The sequence below is a fragment of the Bos indicus genome, chromosome 5, assembly GCF_029378745.1.
Source record: "Bos indicus isolate NIAB-ARS_2022 breed Sahiwal x Tharparkar chromosome 5, NIAB-ARS_B.indTharparkar_mat_pri_1.0, whole genome shotgun sequence".
NCBI classification, from domain to species: domain Eukaryota; kingdom Metazoa; phylum Chordata; class Mammalia; order Artiodactyla; family Bovidae; genus Bos; species Bos indicus.
Genome location: NC_091764.1, coordinates 69927871 through 69944746, shown reverse-complemented (window position 1 = coordinate 69944746; position 16876 = coordinate 69927871). Strand labels below are relative to the sequence as shown.

The 16876-nt window shown below is 43.6% G+C and overlaps 1 protein-coding gene across 3 annotated transcripts in view; it reads right to left on the bottom strand.

Moving 5' to 3' along the window:
* The window catches only part of RFX4 (regulatory factor X4), a 172317-nt gene that overhangs the window by 139894 nt on the left and 15547 nt on the right, over window positions 1-16876 (bottom strand). The window contains exons 1-2 of one of the 3 annotated variants that reach the window (XM_070789656.1): window positions 13826-14021; window positions 4146-4232 (exon numbers count right to left, since the gene is read on the bottom strand). In XM_070789656.1, coding sequence (XP_070645757.1) covers window positions 4146-4232; window positions 13826-13895 — 157 coding nt within the window. In that variant the 5' untranslated portion in view covers window positions 13896-14021. Of the gene's footprint in view, window positions 1-4145; window positions 4233-13825; window positions 14022-16876 lie in introns of those variants that run through there. The other 2 variants (XM_019961240.2, XM_019961241.2) reach the window with 2 other exon arrangements.

The window sequence follows — 16876 nt, the reverse complement described above, 5'->3', positions numbered from 1 at the left end:
CAGGGCTTATAACATAGGTAGATGTAAAACACATTAAAGCAATGGCACAGATGATGGAAAAGTGTTAGATTAGGTCAGGCTGTGAGAGTGTTCATGCCCTGTATTTGAAGTGGGGGAAGGATTCATGTGAGGTAGACATGAAAGGAAGGGTGCAGAATGTAATCCCTGAGTGAAACACTCTACAAGAACATCTAGTTGGAGAGTTAGCAGAGAAAAACACTTTAAAATATTTACCTGTGTTAATCCCTCCCCCCAAAAAAAGGAACAAGGGAGGAATAAAGAAATAAAGTCAGATGGGAGGAATAAAAACTAGATAGCAAGTTTGCTGATTTAAGCTCAACAATGTAAGTAACTATATTACATTAAAATGATCTGAATATTCCAGTTTAAGATAATCTGACTGGTTTTTTAAAACTATATAAAAAATCCTAATATTGAATTCAGAAAGGTTGAAAATAAAAAGACAAAGATATACCACAACAATCCCAATAAAAAAAAGAAAGCTGGTATAGTTATAGTAACATCAAATAAAATAGACAAGAAGGCAATAAGTATTACTAGCCATAAGGAGATGCTGCTGTTTAGTCACTAAGTCCCATGTGACTCTTTTTCAACCCCATGCACTGTAGCCCACCAGGCTCCTCTGTCCATGGGAGTCTCCAGGCAAGAATATTGGAGTGGATTGCCGTTTCCTTCTCCAGGGGATTTTTCTGACCAGGAATTGAACCCAAGTCTCCTGTGTCTCCTGCATTGGCAGGAGGATTCTTTACCATTGAGCCACGTGGGAGACCCAGTATAAGGAGGGACATCATTTCAACAAGAGGATTCAACAATCCTAAATTTCTAAGAAATGAATACTTTAAAATATGTAAAGCAGGAATTAACAAAACTGAAAAGATAGGTAATCACACTGTAATACCTCTCTCAGTACCTTAGAGACAACATCAAAATCTATAGGGATATGGAACATCTGAAAAACATGATTAACAACCTGATCTAATTGATACCTGTAGGATATTCATCCAAATGTGGCAGAATACTCATTCCTTACAAGCATACGTGAGCATCTGCCAAATCGAACACATGTTTGGACAAAAACCAAGTCTTACTAATTTTAAACATTGAAGTCATACAGAATATGTTCTGTGACCATGGTGGAATTATAACAGCAATCATATAAAGTTGCCTAGTAGAAAGGCAACTAGGAAATCCCCAAGTTTTTAGACATTAAGCAATAGATTTCTAAATAAATCATGGGTAAAAGAACAAATCACAATAGGAATTAAAAAATAAGTTTGACTGTATAATAATGCATGTATGACACCAGAAAAATTATGTGATGCAGTTAAGTAGTACTTGGAGGAATTTTTATAACTTTAAATGCCTACCTTAGAAAAAATTGAAAATCAATGATCTAAGTGTCTCACAATAGAAAAAGGCAAAAAATTGAACTCAAAGAAAGTGCAAGGGAGGGAAACCTAGAGGTAAGAGCAGAAGTACATGAAATTTTAAAAAGGTGTAAACTGAGAAAAGAAAGTGAAAAGTTACCAAAAATTAAAAACCTATACATAAGAGCTAAAACTATAAAACTTTCAGAAGAAAACAAAGTTACCAAAAATCAAAAACCTATACATAAGAGCTAAAACTATAAAACTTTCAGAAGAAAACAAAGGAAAACCTTCATGACATTGGATTTGGCAGTGATTTCTTGAATATGGACACCAAAGCACAGATAAAAGAAAAAATAGATGTCCAAGTGGAAGGGGACATGGGTAAACCTATGGCTGATTCATATTGATGTTTGATAGAAACCAATGCAATACTTAAAGCGATTATCCTTCAATTAAAAATAAACTTAAGACAAAGAAAAAATAGATAAATCAGACTATGTTAAAATTGAAAACTGTGCATCAAAGAGCACAATCAACAGAGTAAAATATTTGCAACACAAATATCTGATAGTGGGTTAATATACAAAATATGTAAAGAACTAGCAGTTGGGAAACTTAAATAGACATTTCTACAAAGAATAAGACAAATAATCAATAAGCACATGAAAGAAATGTTCAATATCATTCATCATTAGGGAAGTTCCTACAATTCAACAACCACAGAAATAAACTATCTGATTTTAAAAAAATGATCAAAAGGACTTCCTTGGTGATTCAGTGGTTAAGAATCCGCCTGCCAACACAGGGCACACAGGTTTGATCCTTGGTTCAGGAAGATTCCATATGCCCCGGGGGAACTAAGTCCATGGGTCACAGCTACTGAAGCCCATGTGCACCCTGGAGTCCATATGCTCTTCAACAAGAGAAGCCACCCCAATGAGAAGCCTGTGCACCACAGCTAGAGAATAGCCCAGCTTGCCACAGCTAGAGAAAGCCTGCATGCAGCAACAAAGACCCAGCATAGCCAAAAATAAATAAATAAAATTTTCAAAGTTCACAAGCTTTATGTTTCAAAAATGGCTGAAAGACTTGAATAGGCAATTACTCCAAAGTATACATAATACAAATGGTCATTTAGTACATGAAAAGATGCTCAACATCACTAATCATTAGGAAACTATAAATCAAAACCACAATGAGATATTACCTTATACATTAGAATGACTATTACCAAAAAAAAAAAAAAAAAAACAAACAGAAAATAACAAGTATTAGCAAGAATGTTGAGAAATTGGAACTCTAGCACATTGCTGGTGAGAATGTGCAGCCACCATGGAAATACAGCAGTGCCTCAAAATAGTAAATATGGAATTACCATATGATCCAGCAATTTCGCTTCTGGTTATATATCCAAAAGGACTGAAGGCAGAACTCAATCGGTTATTTGTTCACCTGTGTGTATAGCAGCATTATTCACACTAGCCAAAAAATAGAAATAGCCCAAACGTCATCAATGGATGACTGGATAAACAAAATGTGGTGTAGACACATACAGTGGAGTGTCACTCAGCCTTAAAAAGGAAGCAAATTGTGATACACGCTACAACATGGATGAATATTATGCAAAGTGAAATAAGTCAGTCACAAAAGGACAAATACTATGTGATTCCATCTATATGAGATTCTTACAGTTAGTCAAATTCATAAAGAATAGCAGAAAGTAGAGTAGTAATTGCTAGGGACCAGGGGGAAAGGGGGATGGAGAGCTATTGTTTAATGGGTACAGAATTTTAGTTTGGGGAGATGAAAAAAGTTCTGGAGATGGATCATGGTGATGGTTGCACAACGAGGTGAAAGGCCACTGAATTATATACTTAACATGGTTAAAATGATAGATTTTACATCAGGCATATTCTACCACATTAAAATAAACGTTAAAAAAGAATGTTCAGAGATGCTTAAGCTGTCAAAAACTTGAAGCAAATTTAAATACCCATCAACATGTAAATCGATACATACACTGTGATAGAAGCATACAGGGGAGTACTATGCAGCAATGAAAAAGAAAACCTACCGTGACATACAACACTATGGCTAAATCTTCCCTGAAGAGTCCCTGAACCTATGAGAAAACTGAACTGAGGAGATGCACTTTACCAACTAAGAAAGACATTCTGTCGCTGTTGGAAATGACTTTATAATAAGCTGCCCCCTTTTTATAGTGCTTTAGGGACAAATACAAGTCCCAAGTTGTCTTCTGCTCTTAATATAAGATACCCAGGAGCCCTAGCCTGACATAACGAACACAGCAATTTATATCTTTCCATCAATTCCAATTCTCTAGTTCAAGATGCAGGAAAAATCGTTACTTTCCAACACCAAAGACATTTGCGACTTTAAAACAACAGTCCCATGATACACTCCTTTAAATCCGTATCTATGGAGAATGGCCTTTCCCATTCAAAGTCCACATTTTCCCACTGGAGCATCACTGAGATGGAATCTTTAGGGACTCAGACAATGAGAATGTGTAAACAGCAAGTTTTTGCTATGGCCTCAGTTTCCACATCCATCTGAATGCATTGAACTCCCTCCTGGAGGATATTATAAGGAAGGCTTGGGTATTTCATAAATGGCTGGAAAGCCTCTTGTTTCAGGTAACATGACCTAGTCTAGCGTTCCAGATGCACCATTCCTCATCAGAACACAGCCCATAGCCAGGACGTCATGGAAGATTGAGTTTTAAGCACTTACTTTCATCATTAGAAACATTCCCCAGAGATGTGTGGTTGGAATAACGCTTGTTTTCACTTTCGTTGAGACATCTTTCAATCCAGCTCTCTAAAAATGAAAAATAAAGAAAATCACACTGTTGGTGTTTGCAAAGAGACAGGAACATCATCAATGCACTAGGTTTAAACGCCCATCAACTTTCATCTGAGATCTGCCCAGACTGGAATTGGATTTAACATGAAGCCCAGTATGCACCATTGCTGATGAGATTTTGCTGAGTAGCTTGGAGGCAAAATGGTAATTCAAAGCTCCACTTGAGTATTTCTTGGCCAAATTCAACTAATTTTGGAGTATTAGTACCAACTGAGTGTCCACAGAGAATTATCTTTCTTCAAAAAGAAGATATTAATATATTCCTGAGAACTAGTTTGTAAAACAAAATTTGGTCAGCTGAATCACTGATGGTTTGGAGACTTGTGAACTAGCAGCAGAACCCTTAGTTCAAAAGAAAACAAAAAGAAAAGCAGATACAACCCTGAAGGTTCTGGTTGAAGCGGAGGGCAGGGAAACTTGCAGTTTCCTCCACCCCTACTCTGTCAGTGACCCCTGAAGGGGCTCTTCCAAGCCCAGACTGAGACTCCACAGGAGGAGGCTTCAGAAGGTCTGGAATAGTTACCTATTATTTTATTTATTTAAATTTACTTAGCTGACTCTGTGGGCCTCAGCTGTGGCACACAGCATCTTCAGTCTTCCTTGCAGCATGTGAACTCTTAGTTATGTCCTGTGGGATCTAGTTCCCTAACCAGGGATGGAACCCAGGTCCCCTGCACTGGGAGCGCGGCATCTTAGCCTTGGACCACCAGGGAAGTCCCTCCATTAGTTTTAAAACCGAAAGACCATAGGAATTTTTTTTAAAAATCCAATTCCAAACAATACAAATGTACTTTCCATGAAGTAGCATAATGCTTTTTCTATGATCTAGAGAATCCACTATCGGTTCATTCATTCATTCAACAACATCAGCTAAGTACATCAGTTCTGCTACAATGTTTGTTTTGAAACCACAAATGTGTTCAATGCAAGTGATACATTAGGGAACCATTTGTGCCTAGCACAAATTTTCTGTTTGCTTATGCTTGATTTCTTTCTTAGAAAACATTAAGTGAATGCAGAAACTGCACATAGCTGAACTGAGCCCTGTTCAGTTCAGTTCAGTTCAGTTCAGTCTCTCAGTCATGTCCGACTCTTTGTGGCCCCATGAATCGCAGCACGCCAGGCCTGCCTGTCCATCACCTGAGCCCTGTAGGAATATGCAAAAGGCACACGTGCTCACACCTCAAACACCTACCAGCTATTTGAGTTTACTGCATGGGTTGTGAGCCACAGATAGACCACGTTCCACCATTTCACAATAACACACAAGCTGTGGCCCTACCAAAGTCCACTTCCAAAAGTAAATTTCAAGTCTTTTTCAAGGTCAAGTGCCATACTTATTGTATTTATATGCCTCTTAACCATGTAACATGTGTAAAACTGTGCCATCCTTTTTATTAGGGTCCTATCTTTTTCCCCATGCGTCACTGACAAAGTTTTTAAGCATTGTGCCCCTAGTTTATTATTCCAGTGAATGCTGTGCTTTTTGTTGTGCAGTTTTGTAGAATGGTGATAACTCGGGGGGATGCATATTAGTGTTAGAGCAGAACTGATTACACCTATGAATGTGTGCTTTTGAACAGTGCTGTCGCCTGCTGCCTTCTTTATAATATGGGAGCTGGCATTTACTGAACCCCTATTTTAATATTAACATACTTCATTGAATTCTGACCACCACTCTCTGAAGTAAGGATTTTCATCTCCAGTTTCCCTAGAGAGCAACTGAAGCTTAATCGAGTAATGTGACACCTCATAATTCAAAGAGCCAAGGAAAAGTTCATTACTTAGTAACATATTGTTAAAGGAAACCACACTAACACTGGCTCCTGAGCAATGTAGTGAGGGGAAAGCAAGCGCCAACAGCAGAGAGAAATGTTGGGGTTTTGGTGTGTATTGTATGTTTCAACAAACTGCTTTTTTAAAAGCTGCTTCCACAATTGTAGCAGAGAAATATCCAAGGAGTGGAACAGGCACCAGCTTGTTAAGAGGATATGGAAATCTGGTATTTCTAAGGAAACAGGGAGCAGCTGAGAGATTCAAAGCATTAAAACGCTACCCCCTTCCAGATAGCAAACGTACAATGTAGAAACAGCTTGCAATGGTTTCAAAGCTGTGATGACACAGGGTAGGTGTTTGTCATCACATCTTATGCAAAACCACATCTGGATACAAATCTCCAGAATTCTTTTCAGAATTCTCCAGAATGTCTCTACTCAGATCTTCTAACCCTTTCAAGTCCTGGCACATTTTCCCTGGCAACAGCCGTGGCTGATGTCAGATGGCGTCTCATGAAATTTGTAGTCCCTCCCTCCACCTAACCATATCACCAAAATCCATTTCTATTGTTCAAGGCCAGCCCTTGGTCTCCCTAGCTAGGTATGCACACCTACTCACTGTCACGTACCCGTGGGCACACACATTCACAAATACACCGCCACTATCCTTCGTCAGTAGAAGGGAACACCCTCACCCATTTGCCTGTGCCAGAATCAGGCTTGTTATCATCACTGTCACTCCGCAAAGGGGCCTATTCTTGCAGATGGTAATCCCCAGCCATTGGAAGGGGGAGCCCTCTCTGAGAGCTCACTGCAACATTCTGGAAAGGAGCTGGCTCTGGTCACCAGGTGGGTCAAGAGATGCAACAACTGTCCACAAGAGTTCAAGTCAAGTAAGAGCTGTCCTGAGGGCAGTCCCTCTCCCCGACACTGGCTAACCCTAACCCTGGAGAGAGATGAAAGCAAAGTTACAGGAGGGAGAGAGGGGAGAGAGAAGAAATCTCACCAAGTACTCCTTTCCCCCATCCATTGCCCCCACTCAGACCTCTCTGACCCACGACTTAAGCTTGTGTCCACTCCGCTGCCCAGCTCTGCTCCCTGGAGCAGCGCAGAGTAGGTCTGGTCTCTGAGGCACATGTCAGATACAGGAGGAAGCCACACGTCTTCATTTTTTTCTAGTCAAAATGGACCCCACTTGTTTCAGCACTTTCTTGGGAGAAATTGTTCCTCTACTTTTTAGCCATCCAGTTCTCCTGCTTCTGGCATCTTCTATTTAATCAACGTCTGTTTGGACATGAGGGGCTCAGTGAGCTCTGAGGGTTCAGACGGGGTCTAAGCTGTGCCAGGTCTGGCAAACCATCACCTCTGTTGTTCTAGACACGGGGGTTTCCAGAGCATTCAAAGGTCTTGCATTCCAGATTGTATGAACACAACATTCTGAAAAATCTATAGAAGCCACAGGCCTTGGAGTCACAGGTGCTTTCTGAGCTTTGTCTTCTTCCCTAGGGGGACCCTTAATAGTGCCATCTGCAACTCATGTCCCATAGTCAGGTTGCTCCATAGGACTGAGAGGCCTCTATTCAGGTCACCTGAAGGAAACATTACATACTTTAAAACTATTACTAATGGGTTATGGTCTTACAAAGGTCAAGAATTAATCAACCAGAATGACAGGCATATTGAATGTTTAATGAAACACTGCATTCATCTGTCTTACTCATTTGTAGATTGTGTGTGTGTCCGTGCTCAGTCATGTCCAACTCTTTGTGACCCCCATGAACTGTAGCCTGCCAGGCTCCTCTGTCCATGGGATTTCCCAGGTACGAATACTGGAGTGGGTTGCCATTCCTTCCTCCAGGGGATCTTCCCAACCCAGGGGTCAAATCCTCCTCTCCTGTGTTTCCAGCATGGGCAAATGGGTTCTTTACCACTGAGCCACCTTGGAAGCCCTCATTTGTAGATTAAGGGGCTTAACAAAGGCCACCATATTCTGAGCTCTTATGGGTCAAGCATTATGTAAATGCATTTGGTACACCATCATACGTAATCCTCATAACAGCCCTACAAGACAGGTTCTATCAATATGCCCATTTTAGAGAGCAGGAAACTAAGGCTCAGAAAGATTAGATGACTTGTCCAAAGTCATCCAGCTAGTAAGAGGAGGATCAGCATTCACACTCAGGTCATAACCACAGTGCTGTCTCTCTAAGTGTGCTCTGAGCTCTCCTTATCCCATATCCCATACGGTCTCCAGAACACATTGCCAGTATTGCAACAATGATCACAGTCTGCCTTGTATTACAACTTGTGCTAAAACTCAACCTACATATTACAATTTTTGCTAAGTTCATTTACATGTTTCTTTGCAAGGCTTTGTTTTACATAACAGGCTCCTCAGTTCAGAACTTAAACATCTTAAGAATGCAGTCCATTTTATTTTATTTCTCTTGACTCTCCACTAGTGCCTGGTATAAAGTTTTTCCTATAGACCGGCTTCAACGAACATTATGTTATTGACATGAATGATATAAAAAAATGCACACTGTGTAAGGAGATATATCCACATGTCTATAGAATTTCTTAATCGCTTTCTTTTCTATCACATACAGCATAAAAAGGACAACACATCAAAGGCAATTTTCCAAATAAAGAAAAATTCAACAAAAATGTATTTTGTCCCATGTAGATCAAGAAGCTGTAGTCAAGTGAGTCTGATATAAACATGAATAAGACTGGTTTCTGCCCTCTAGTTGCCATCAAAAAAAACAAGGCGGATGCTCCTCCATCAGCTTATGATTGCTGGGACCCTGTCATTTTTGTTCACCTGTGCCCAGGAGCTGGCACTCTGCCTGGGTGCATAGATATAGTGCAATAAATATGTTGTTGAAAGCATTACTTTTTTTTTGAAAAACAACAGTAAGTTCCTACAATGTGCCAGATACTATGTGAGTTTTTACATGTGTGGAAAAGTCATAAATTAAAACTCAGGACAATATGATATGATATGTCTTAATATCTATATTTATTGTTAAGGAAAACAAAAGTTCTCATACTGTGATCAGCACAGCAGTATTGGTGCTGTGCTCTGGGACACTGGAGAAGCAGAGCTCAATTCACACTTGGATAACCTCCTGTTCCCTCCTGCCTCATACTTGATCCATAAAAACCATCTGACCTTTTAGGAAGAACCAGGCTTGCTCTAAGTGTCCAACAGGATTAATAGATGACTGTGAGCATAGGCTCCTGGGCTGCAAAGCATCCTTTCACCTGACTCATCTGGGCTCATGGGTAGGAAGGAGGATGCCTCGTAGATTTTTCATCTTACAGGGAGTTTAACCCACATTCCTTAGAGGCCAATCTTCATGCCTCCCCACTTCAGATCAGAGATTTGGAAACCCCAATTTGAAGTGACTTTCTCAAGTTCCTAAAATGAGATTGAGCAGAACCTTAAATGGTTATTGGGTTTCCCAGGAGGAAATCTTGCTTCCCTTTGCAGCAGCAGCAAATAACAACCAGGCAGCAGCTGCACTGGGGGCACGGCACATCCAGGCCAGTCCAAGACTCAGAGCAGTGCTTCGCGAACATCCATTGGCCTGGCAAGAGGAGCTGACCACGTTGGTTGTCAAAATGCACATAATCCTTGAAGTTTACAGGGCACCCTGACACAGAGAACCTGATCTGAGCTTCACAGTCGACGTCATGGGATAGAAATTTCCACCACGTTACAGATAAGGAATGGCTTCCTCAGTGGCTCAGTGGTAAAGAATTTGCCTGCAATACAGTAGCCGAAGGTTATGTGAGTTCAATTCCTGGGTTGGGAAGATCTCCTGGAGGAGGGCAGGGCAACCCACTCCAGTATTCTTGCCTGGAGAATCTCATGGACAGAGGAGCCTGACAGTCCATAGCGCCACAAAGAGTCAGACACAACTGAAGCGACTGAGTACGTAGGCAGAGACGAGGAAACCACACAGAGCTGTGGCTTGTTGTCAGTGGTGTGGCCGAGGTCATACAGTTCAAAGGTGTTAAAGTCAGAATTCAAACCCAGATCTTCAGGCTCCAAAGCTTATGCTTATTCTTCCCACTGCATCCTACTGGCCGTGAGGCAGGAGATAGATGGGCCTCAGGCCGAATAGTTTCTCCCCTGTGGACAGAAACTCCATAACAGCAGGATCATGGAGGAGGCTGGACCCTGTCCAGATAAAAGATAAAAGACCACACATTCCTCATTCTCGAAGTCAAGGAGACCTCCATGACTACACATGCACAGAAAGGCTCCTTGGGAGTCAAAAATGGGAAGGGGTACCACCCATAGTAAGTGATGTCAACCTACCCATAGGTCTCTTCCCTAGAATCCATCTTGGCTAAGAGATGTGCACACACACAGGGGAGGACCCTAAGATACACCCAATACAGACTCAGAACCAGGCACAGCAAGATGACTGGCCAAAGGAAACCCAGAAGAAATGCCCCGTAAAAGTAATTCAAACTACTGTTCTGTCTCCCTGAGCCCACCTGCATGTCTGTCTGCATGTACCCTTTTTCCTCCTAATAAACACATTACCTAATAAACACTGTTTCCCTCCTGTCTATATGTGCAAATTCATTTCCACGTAGCTGACAGGCCAGGGCCTTGTCACTGGCCACTGGCCCTGGTGGTCTAGTGGCGAGGATTCAGCGATCTCACTGTCGTGGCCTGACTTCAAACTCTGGCCAGGAACCCTGCTTCAAGCCACTGCACCTGAGGCCACCCAAGAGCAGGCACAGGCCAGTGGTTCCCTCTCATGCATCCATCTATTCATTTTTCAAATACTTATCACAAGTCTTCAGTGTAAAGTTCTAACAGAAGAAATGAACAGGGACTTCCCCAGTGTACTAGAAGACTCCGCACTTCTAGTACAGAGGGCGAGGGTTCGATCCCTGGTTGGGGAACTGAGATCCCACATGTCAGGTGGTGTGGCCAAAAAAAAAAGAATAAAATAAAATAATTTTAAAAAGGAGAGATGGACAAAAGCTATTTAACAGGAAACCAATATATTACAGCAGGGTATTTCTGATGGGCAAGGGTCTCAGGACCTGAAAAGATGTTTTCTTATGCATTCTTTTTATTTCCCTCACTCAGCTTAAAACCCAGTATTCAAAAAATTAAGATCATGTCATCTGGTTCCATCACTTCATGGAAAATAGAGGGGAAACAACGGAAACAGTGACAGATTTTATTTTCTTGGGCTCCAAAATCACTGCAGATGGTGACTGCTGCTGCTGCTGCTGCTAAGTAGCTTTAGTCGTGTCTGACTCTGTGTGACCCCATAGATGGCAGCCCACCAGGCTCCTCTGTCCCTGGGATTCTCCAGGCAAGAATACTGGAATGGGTTGCCGTTTCCTTCTCCAACTTATGCATGCATGCTAAGTCGTTTTAGTCATATCCAACTGTGTGCAACCCTATCAACAGCAGCCCTCCAGGCTTCTCTTTCCACAGGATTCTCCAAGCAAGAATACTGGAGTGGGTTGCCATTTCCTTCTCCCGCAGATGGTGATTGCAGCCATGAAATTAAAAGATGCCTGCTCCTTAGAAGGAAAGCTATGACAAATCTAGACAGTGTACTAAAAACCAGAAACATCACTTTGCCAACAAAGGTCTATATAGTAAAGCTATGGTTTTTCCAGTAGTCATGTACGGATGTGAGAGGCAGACCATAAAGAAGGCTGAGCACTGAAGAATTGATGCTTTCAAACTGTGGTGCTGGAGAAGACTCTTGAGAGTCCCTTGGACAGCAAGGAGATCAAACCAGTAAATCCTAAAGGAAGTCAACCCTGAATATTATTTGAGGGACTGATGCTGAAACTCAAGCTCCAATATTGTGGTCATCTGATACAAAGAGCCGACTCATTGAAAAAGACCCTGATGCTGGAAAAGATTAAAGGCATGAAGAGAAGGGGATGACAGAGGACGAGATGGTTGGATGGTATCACTGACTCAATGGACATGAGTTTGAGCAAGCTCTGGGAGATGGTGAAGGACAGGGAAGCCTGGCATGCTGCAGTCCATGGGGTCACAAAGAGGTGGACATGTCTGAGTTACTGAACAACAGCAACATTTCCCTCCTTCTTAAAAATGTAAATTCTAACAACCCTGAGAATCTTGTTTGGTGCCTAGTCCCCAAGGGCCTGGAGTAGTGTCAAGCACAGAGCTGGCAGTGATGGTTGTGATGAAGTGAATGAAAGAAGAGGGAGCATCCTTCCTCAGGAAGACCTCTGGGAAGAAACAGCATTGGAGCAGAGACTGAACCTGTGAGGGAGTGAGGACTTCCGAGATTCTGAGACCTGGAACCACAGAGACAAAGGCTCACAGGTGGATCGTGAATGACCTGTTTATGGAACCTATTTATGGCTGATGCAGAGTAACCCCAGGGAGACAGTACAAGATGAAAGAGAAGATAGAGGCAGGCCAGGAAGAATGTGGAGCCAGTGGTTAGAAAAACTAGCTTTCAAAGCCCAGTCCTTTCACTTACTAGCTATGTAACATTGAGATGGTTCCTGAACCTTTTTAAAGTCCTGCCTCCCAGGTTTCTCCAAAAATTAACTGAAATGACACAGGTAAAGCACTTAGCATGCTTGTGGGAAAATGAGGGAAGCATGGTCTCTATCCACCAGGTGCTCACAGCCGTGGTGGGGACAGTCAAGCATATATTGAGGGCTTTCCAGGTGGCTCAGTGGTAAAGAATCCACCTGCCAATGCAGGAGACGCAGGTTTGATCTCTGGGTCTGGAAGATTCCCTGAAGGAAGAAATGGCAACCCACTCCAGTATTTTTGCCTGGAAAATCCCATGAACAGAGGAGCTTGATGAGCTACAGTCCATGGGGTTGCAAAGAGTCAGACACAACTGAGGGACTGAGCATACACACACAGCATTTATTGAGTGCCCTCTCCACGCTGATCACTCTGCTTTACCTCTCTTCCTCACAGCAGTTCTGAAACAGAGCCCTGAACAGCTCCAACACTGTAAGGAGGAAAGTGAGTGTCAGACAAGCTAGGTGAAGTCACCACTACAGGTCTGTCTGACCCCAGTGCTGTTGGCTGTCACCCTGGCACCCTGCCTTTCTAAGCCAGCAGGTAACTGGGAGTATGTCTAGATTACAAAAAGGGGCTTCCAGCTCAGCTGGGCTGTTTCACAGAGGGTAGGGGGGAGAGCATTTCAACTGGCCCTTAAAGAGGTCAGCATCTGCCAGACCAAGGAGGAGAGAAGGGTGTTCTGGCGAAGAGGGCCACCGTCATGGACAAAGGCAGAAAATGGGCTCTGGGAAAGGTGAAGAACCCACTGACCCGTGACCCAAGGCATGGTAGGGGACAGTGGGGGATTCCATTAGGAGCAGATTGCAAAGGCCTCACTGCCCCCTCTCCCAGGCCAAGACGCCTGCAGGCAGCTGGGAGCCGGCCATGACTTTGAAACAGTGGGGGAATAACACGATGAGCTTTGTTTCTGAGGAACTGGGTGAGAACAGGGAGTTCTTGACTTATGCAATACCTGAGGAAAATGCCGCCTGACTTAGAAAGTGTCACCGGGTTTTAATAGAAGGCGGCATTCATCCACTTTCTATCAACAGTCTTTTGGGGCGCTGCGCTGGGGCCTATTTTAGGAACGCACAGCTTTAGAAATGTTTCATAAAAGAGCTGACAGGCCACACGTGGAGCTACCCAGGGAAGACCGGGCCCCAGGTCCCTCTGGGGGTGCCAGGGCGCACCCTCACACCCCTCCCCCAGACCCCAGGCATTACCAGTGGACCCGCGCCTCCGGGGCCTGCTCCTATCTCCCCTCAGGCCAGGATGTGCGTTCCTCTGGATCATTCTGTCTCGGCCCCTTTCCTCTCTCCCCTGGGGCTCCCCACGGTGGTGACACACAGGTTCGTGTGGGAAGTGGGCCCAGGAGGCCGGCAGCTGTGGCCTCTCCAGGGTGGGGGCGCCTCAGGTCAGTGGGTTGCCATGGCAACGCCACAGGCCTTGCCCCAGGGGCCGCTGGGTTCCAGGAAGGGACCTTTGTCCCTGCCTCCAAGGGGCAGCCCCACCCTGGCCCTGCTCTCATTCCATCCCTGGCCCACCAAACAGTGATTTGGCACCGACTGTTTGCCAGGCTCTGAGGCTCTAGTGGTGAACATGCAGCAAGGTCCCTGCTCTCAGAGAGCTTATAATCTGTGGTGGAGATGGAGGAAAACCAATAAACAAGAAGACTTAGAGCACAATGAGTGTCATGAAGAAATGAAGCCAGGGAATAGGATAGAGAGAGATGCGGGTGCGGTTTTAAGGGGCAGGGACACTGAGGGCCTCTCAGAGGAGGTGATGTTGAAGTGCAAAGGCCCAAGGTGGAAGGGGGCTCGAGGGTGTGAGGAAGAGCTGGGAAACCAGTGTGATAGGGGGAGAGGGAAGAAGGGGGAGGGCTGTAGGAAATGAGGTCAGGGAGTTAGGATGCGCGACTTGCTGGCCGGAGTAAGAACCTCATATGTATTCCAAGTGTGCTAAGATTCTGTTGCAGGGTTTGATCAGGTGACATGAACTGCACTGGCTCAGAAAGGACAGCCTTAGCTTGTGAGGGGCCTTACATTCATACATCCCACTGTTTACCAACTCTTTATGGGGTAACTTGTTACAGGCACTCAGCTAGACAGTAGGAACATAGGAGGGAAGAAGACAGGCAGTTTCTGTCTTTGTGGAATGTTAGCGTTTAGTGCGGGAGTCAGCTATTCAATAATCTCACAAATAGAGATGTCATTACCAAGAAAGCCAGGGGAGAGGGGGAAAAAAAGGTCTGGTCTAACCCATGAGAGTCAGAGAAACTTCTCAGAATAAGTAGCATCAAACTGACGGCTGAAGAGTAAGAAGACACATATTCCTACCCCAGGTAAACAGAGGGAGGATGGCAGGAGAGACAGCATGTGCAAAGGCCCCGGGGCTGGCAGGAAAATGACACATTCAAGAACAGGTATTAATTCAACATGTGCTTAATGAGACTGTCCTGCTTAACTAACATTCTGTAAGGTGCTGTGTGGCATGAGCACATAAAAGCACTGCCTCCATACTCAGGGCTGGGTTAAGGAGTCTGGATTCTATTCAGTAGAGGGTTGAGAACCTCTAAAAGTTTTCAAGCAGAGTGTGGCAGAAGCAAATCAGCTCTGTGGGCAGCTCCATCAGGGGCTGCTGAACACAGTCTTAGTGGGGGAGGGAAAGGGAAGCATGAGACCCTACCTCTTATCATCTAAACATGGACACTTCTGATACTGAAAAGCAATGCTGGTAAGAATTTTGCTGGGACCATATACATAAACCAGGTGCTTCCATGGTAGTTCAGATAGTGAAGAATCTGCCTGCAATGCAGGAGACCCAGGTTTGATCCCTGGGTCAGGAAGATCCTCTTGAGAAGGAAATGGCTACCCACTCTAGTATTCTTGCCTAGAGAATTCCATGGACAGAGGAGCATGGCTTGCTACACAGTCCATGGGGTCACAAAGAGTCAGACACGACTGAGCGACTAACACACTGCACATAAACCAGGACTGCCCCAGGCTAACTGGCACTTAAAGTCCCCCTAGTAGGAGGCCACTACAAGAGTTTAAGTCTTCAAGGCTTGATGAGTGAGATGAGAAGAGATAAGAAATGTGTCCTCTTTCTAGCTAACTGTATCCACTCATCTGGCCTAGCCACAGTGTCCCATGTCTCTTCTTGATCTGCTGGGGTCTCAGTCACTGCATTATGTGAGTGAGTCCAAGGTGACACTTTTGCCATCTCCTGGAATGGTGCCTCTCAAAGCAAGCACCATCATCCTCATCAACATCATCATCATAGCAATGACTTGCCCAAGATCACACAGCCTAGCAACTGAGCCAGCTAACTCTAACCTAAGCATTAACTTACGTTTTGTTGTTGTTGTTCAGTTGCTAACTCATGTAAAACTCTGCGACCCCATGGACTGCAGCATGCCAAGCTCCTCAGACCTCTACTATCTCCTGGAGTTTGCTCAAATTCATGTCTATTGAGTCAGTTATGCTATAGAACCATCTCATCCTATGCCGCCCCATTCTCCTTTTGCCTTTAGTCTTTCTCAGCATCAGGATTTTTTCTAGTGAGTCAGCTCTTTGCATCAGATGGCCAAATTTATTGGAGCTTCAGCCTCAGCATCAGTCCTTCCAGTGAATATTCAGGGTTGATTTCCTTTAGGATTAACTGGTTTGATCTTCTTATAGTCCAGGGAACTCTCAAGAGTCTTCTCCAGCACCACAGCTTGAAAGCATCAATTCTTTAGTGTTCAGCCTTTTTTGTGGTCCAATTCTCACATCCACACATGAGTATTGGAAAAACCATAGCTTTGACCATATGGATCTTTGCCAGCTATGTAATATCTCTGCTTTTAAATATGCTATCTAGGTTTGTCATAGATTCCCTTTCAAGGAGCAAGCATCTTTTAATATCATGGCTGCAGTCTCCATCCACAGTGATTTTAGAGCCCAAGAAAATAAAATCTGTCACTGCTTCCACTTTTTCCCATCTACTTGCCATAAAGTGATGGGCCTGAATGCCATGATCTTAGTTTTTTGAATGTTGAATTTTAAGCCAGTTCTTTCACTCTCCTTTTTCACCCTCATGAAGCGGCACTTTGGTTCCTCTTTATTTTTTGCCATTAGAGTGGTACCATCTGCATATCTGAAGTTGTTGATATTTCTCCCGGCAATCTTATGAGACCCATAATTACACGTCTTAGAGTCTCGTTGTGAGCACTAAGCTGTGTCTAAAATAATACCAGACACACAATATGTGCTCAAAAATGTTATTGCCCCTTC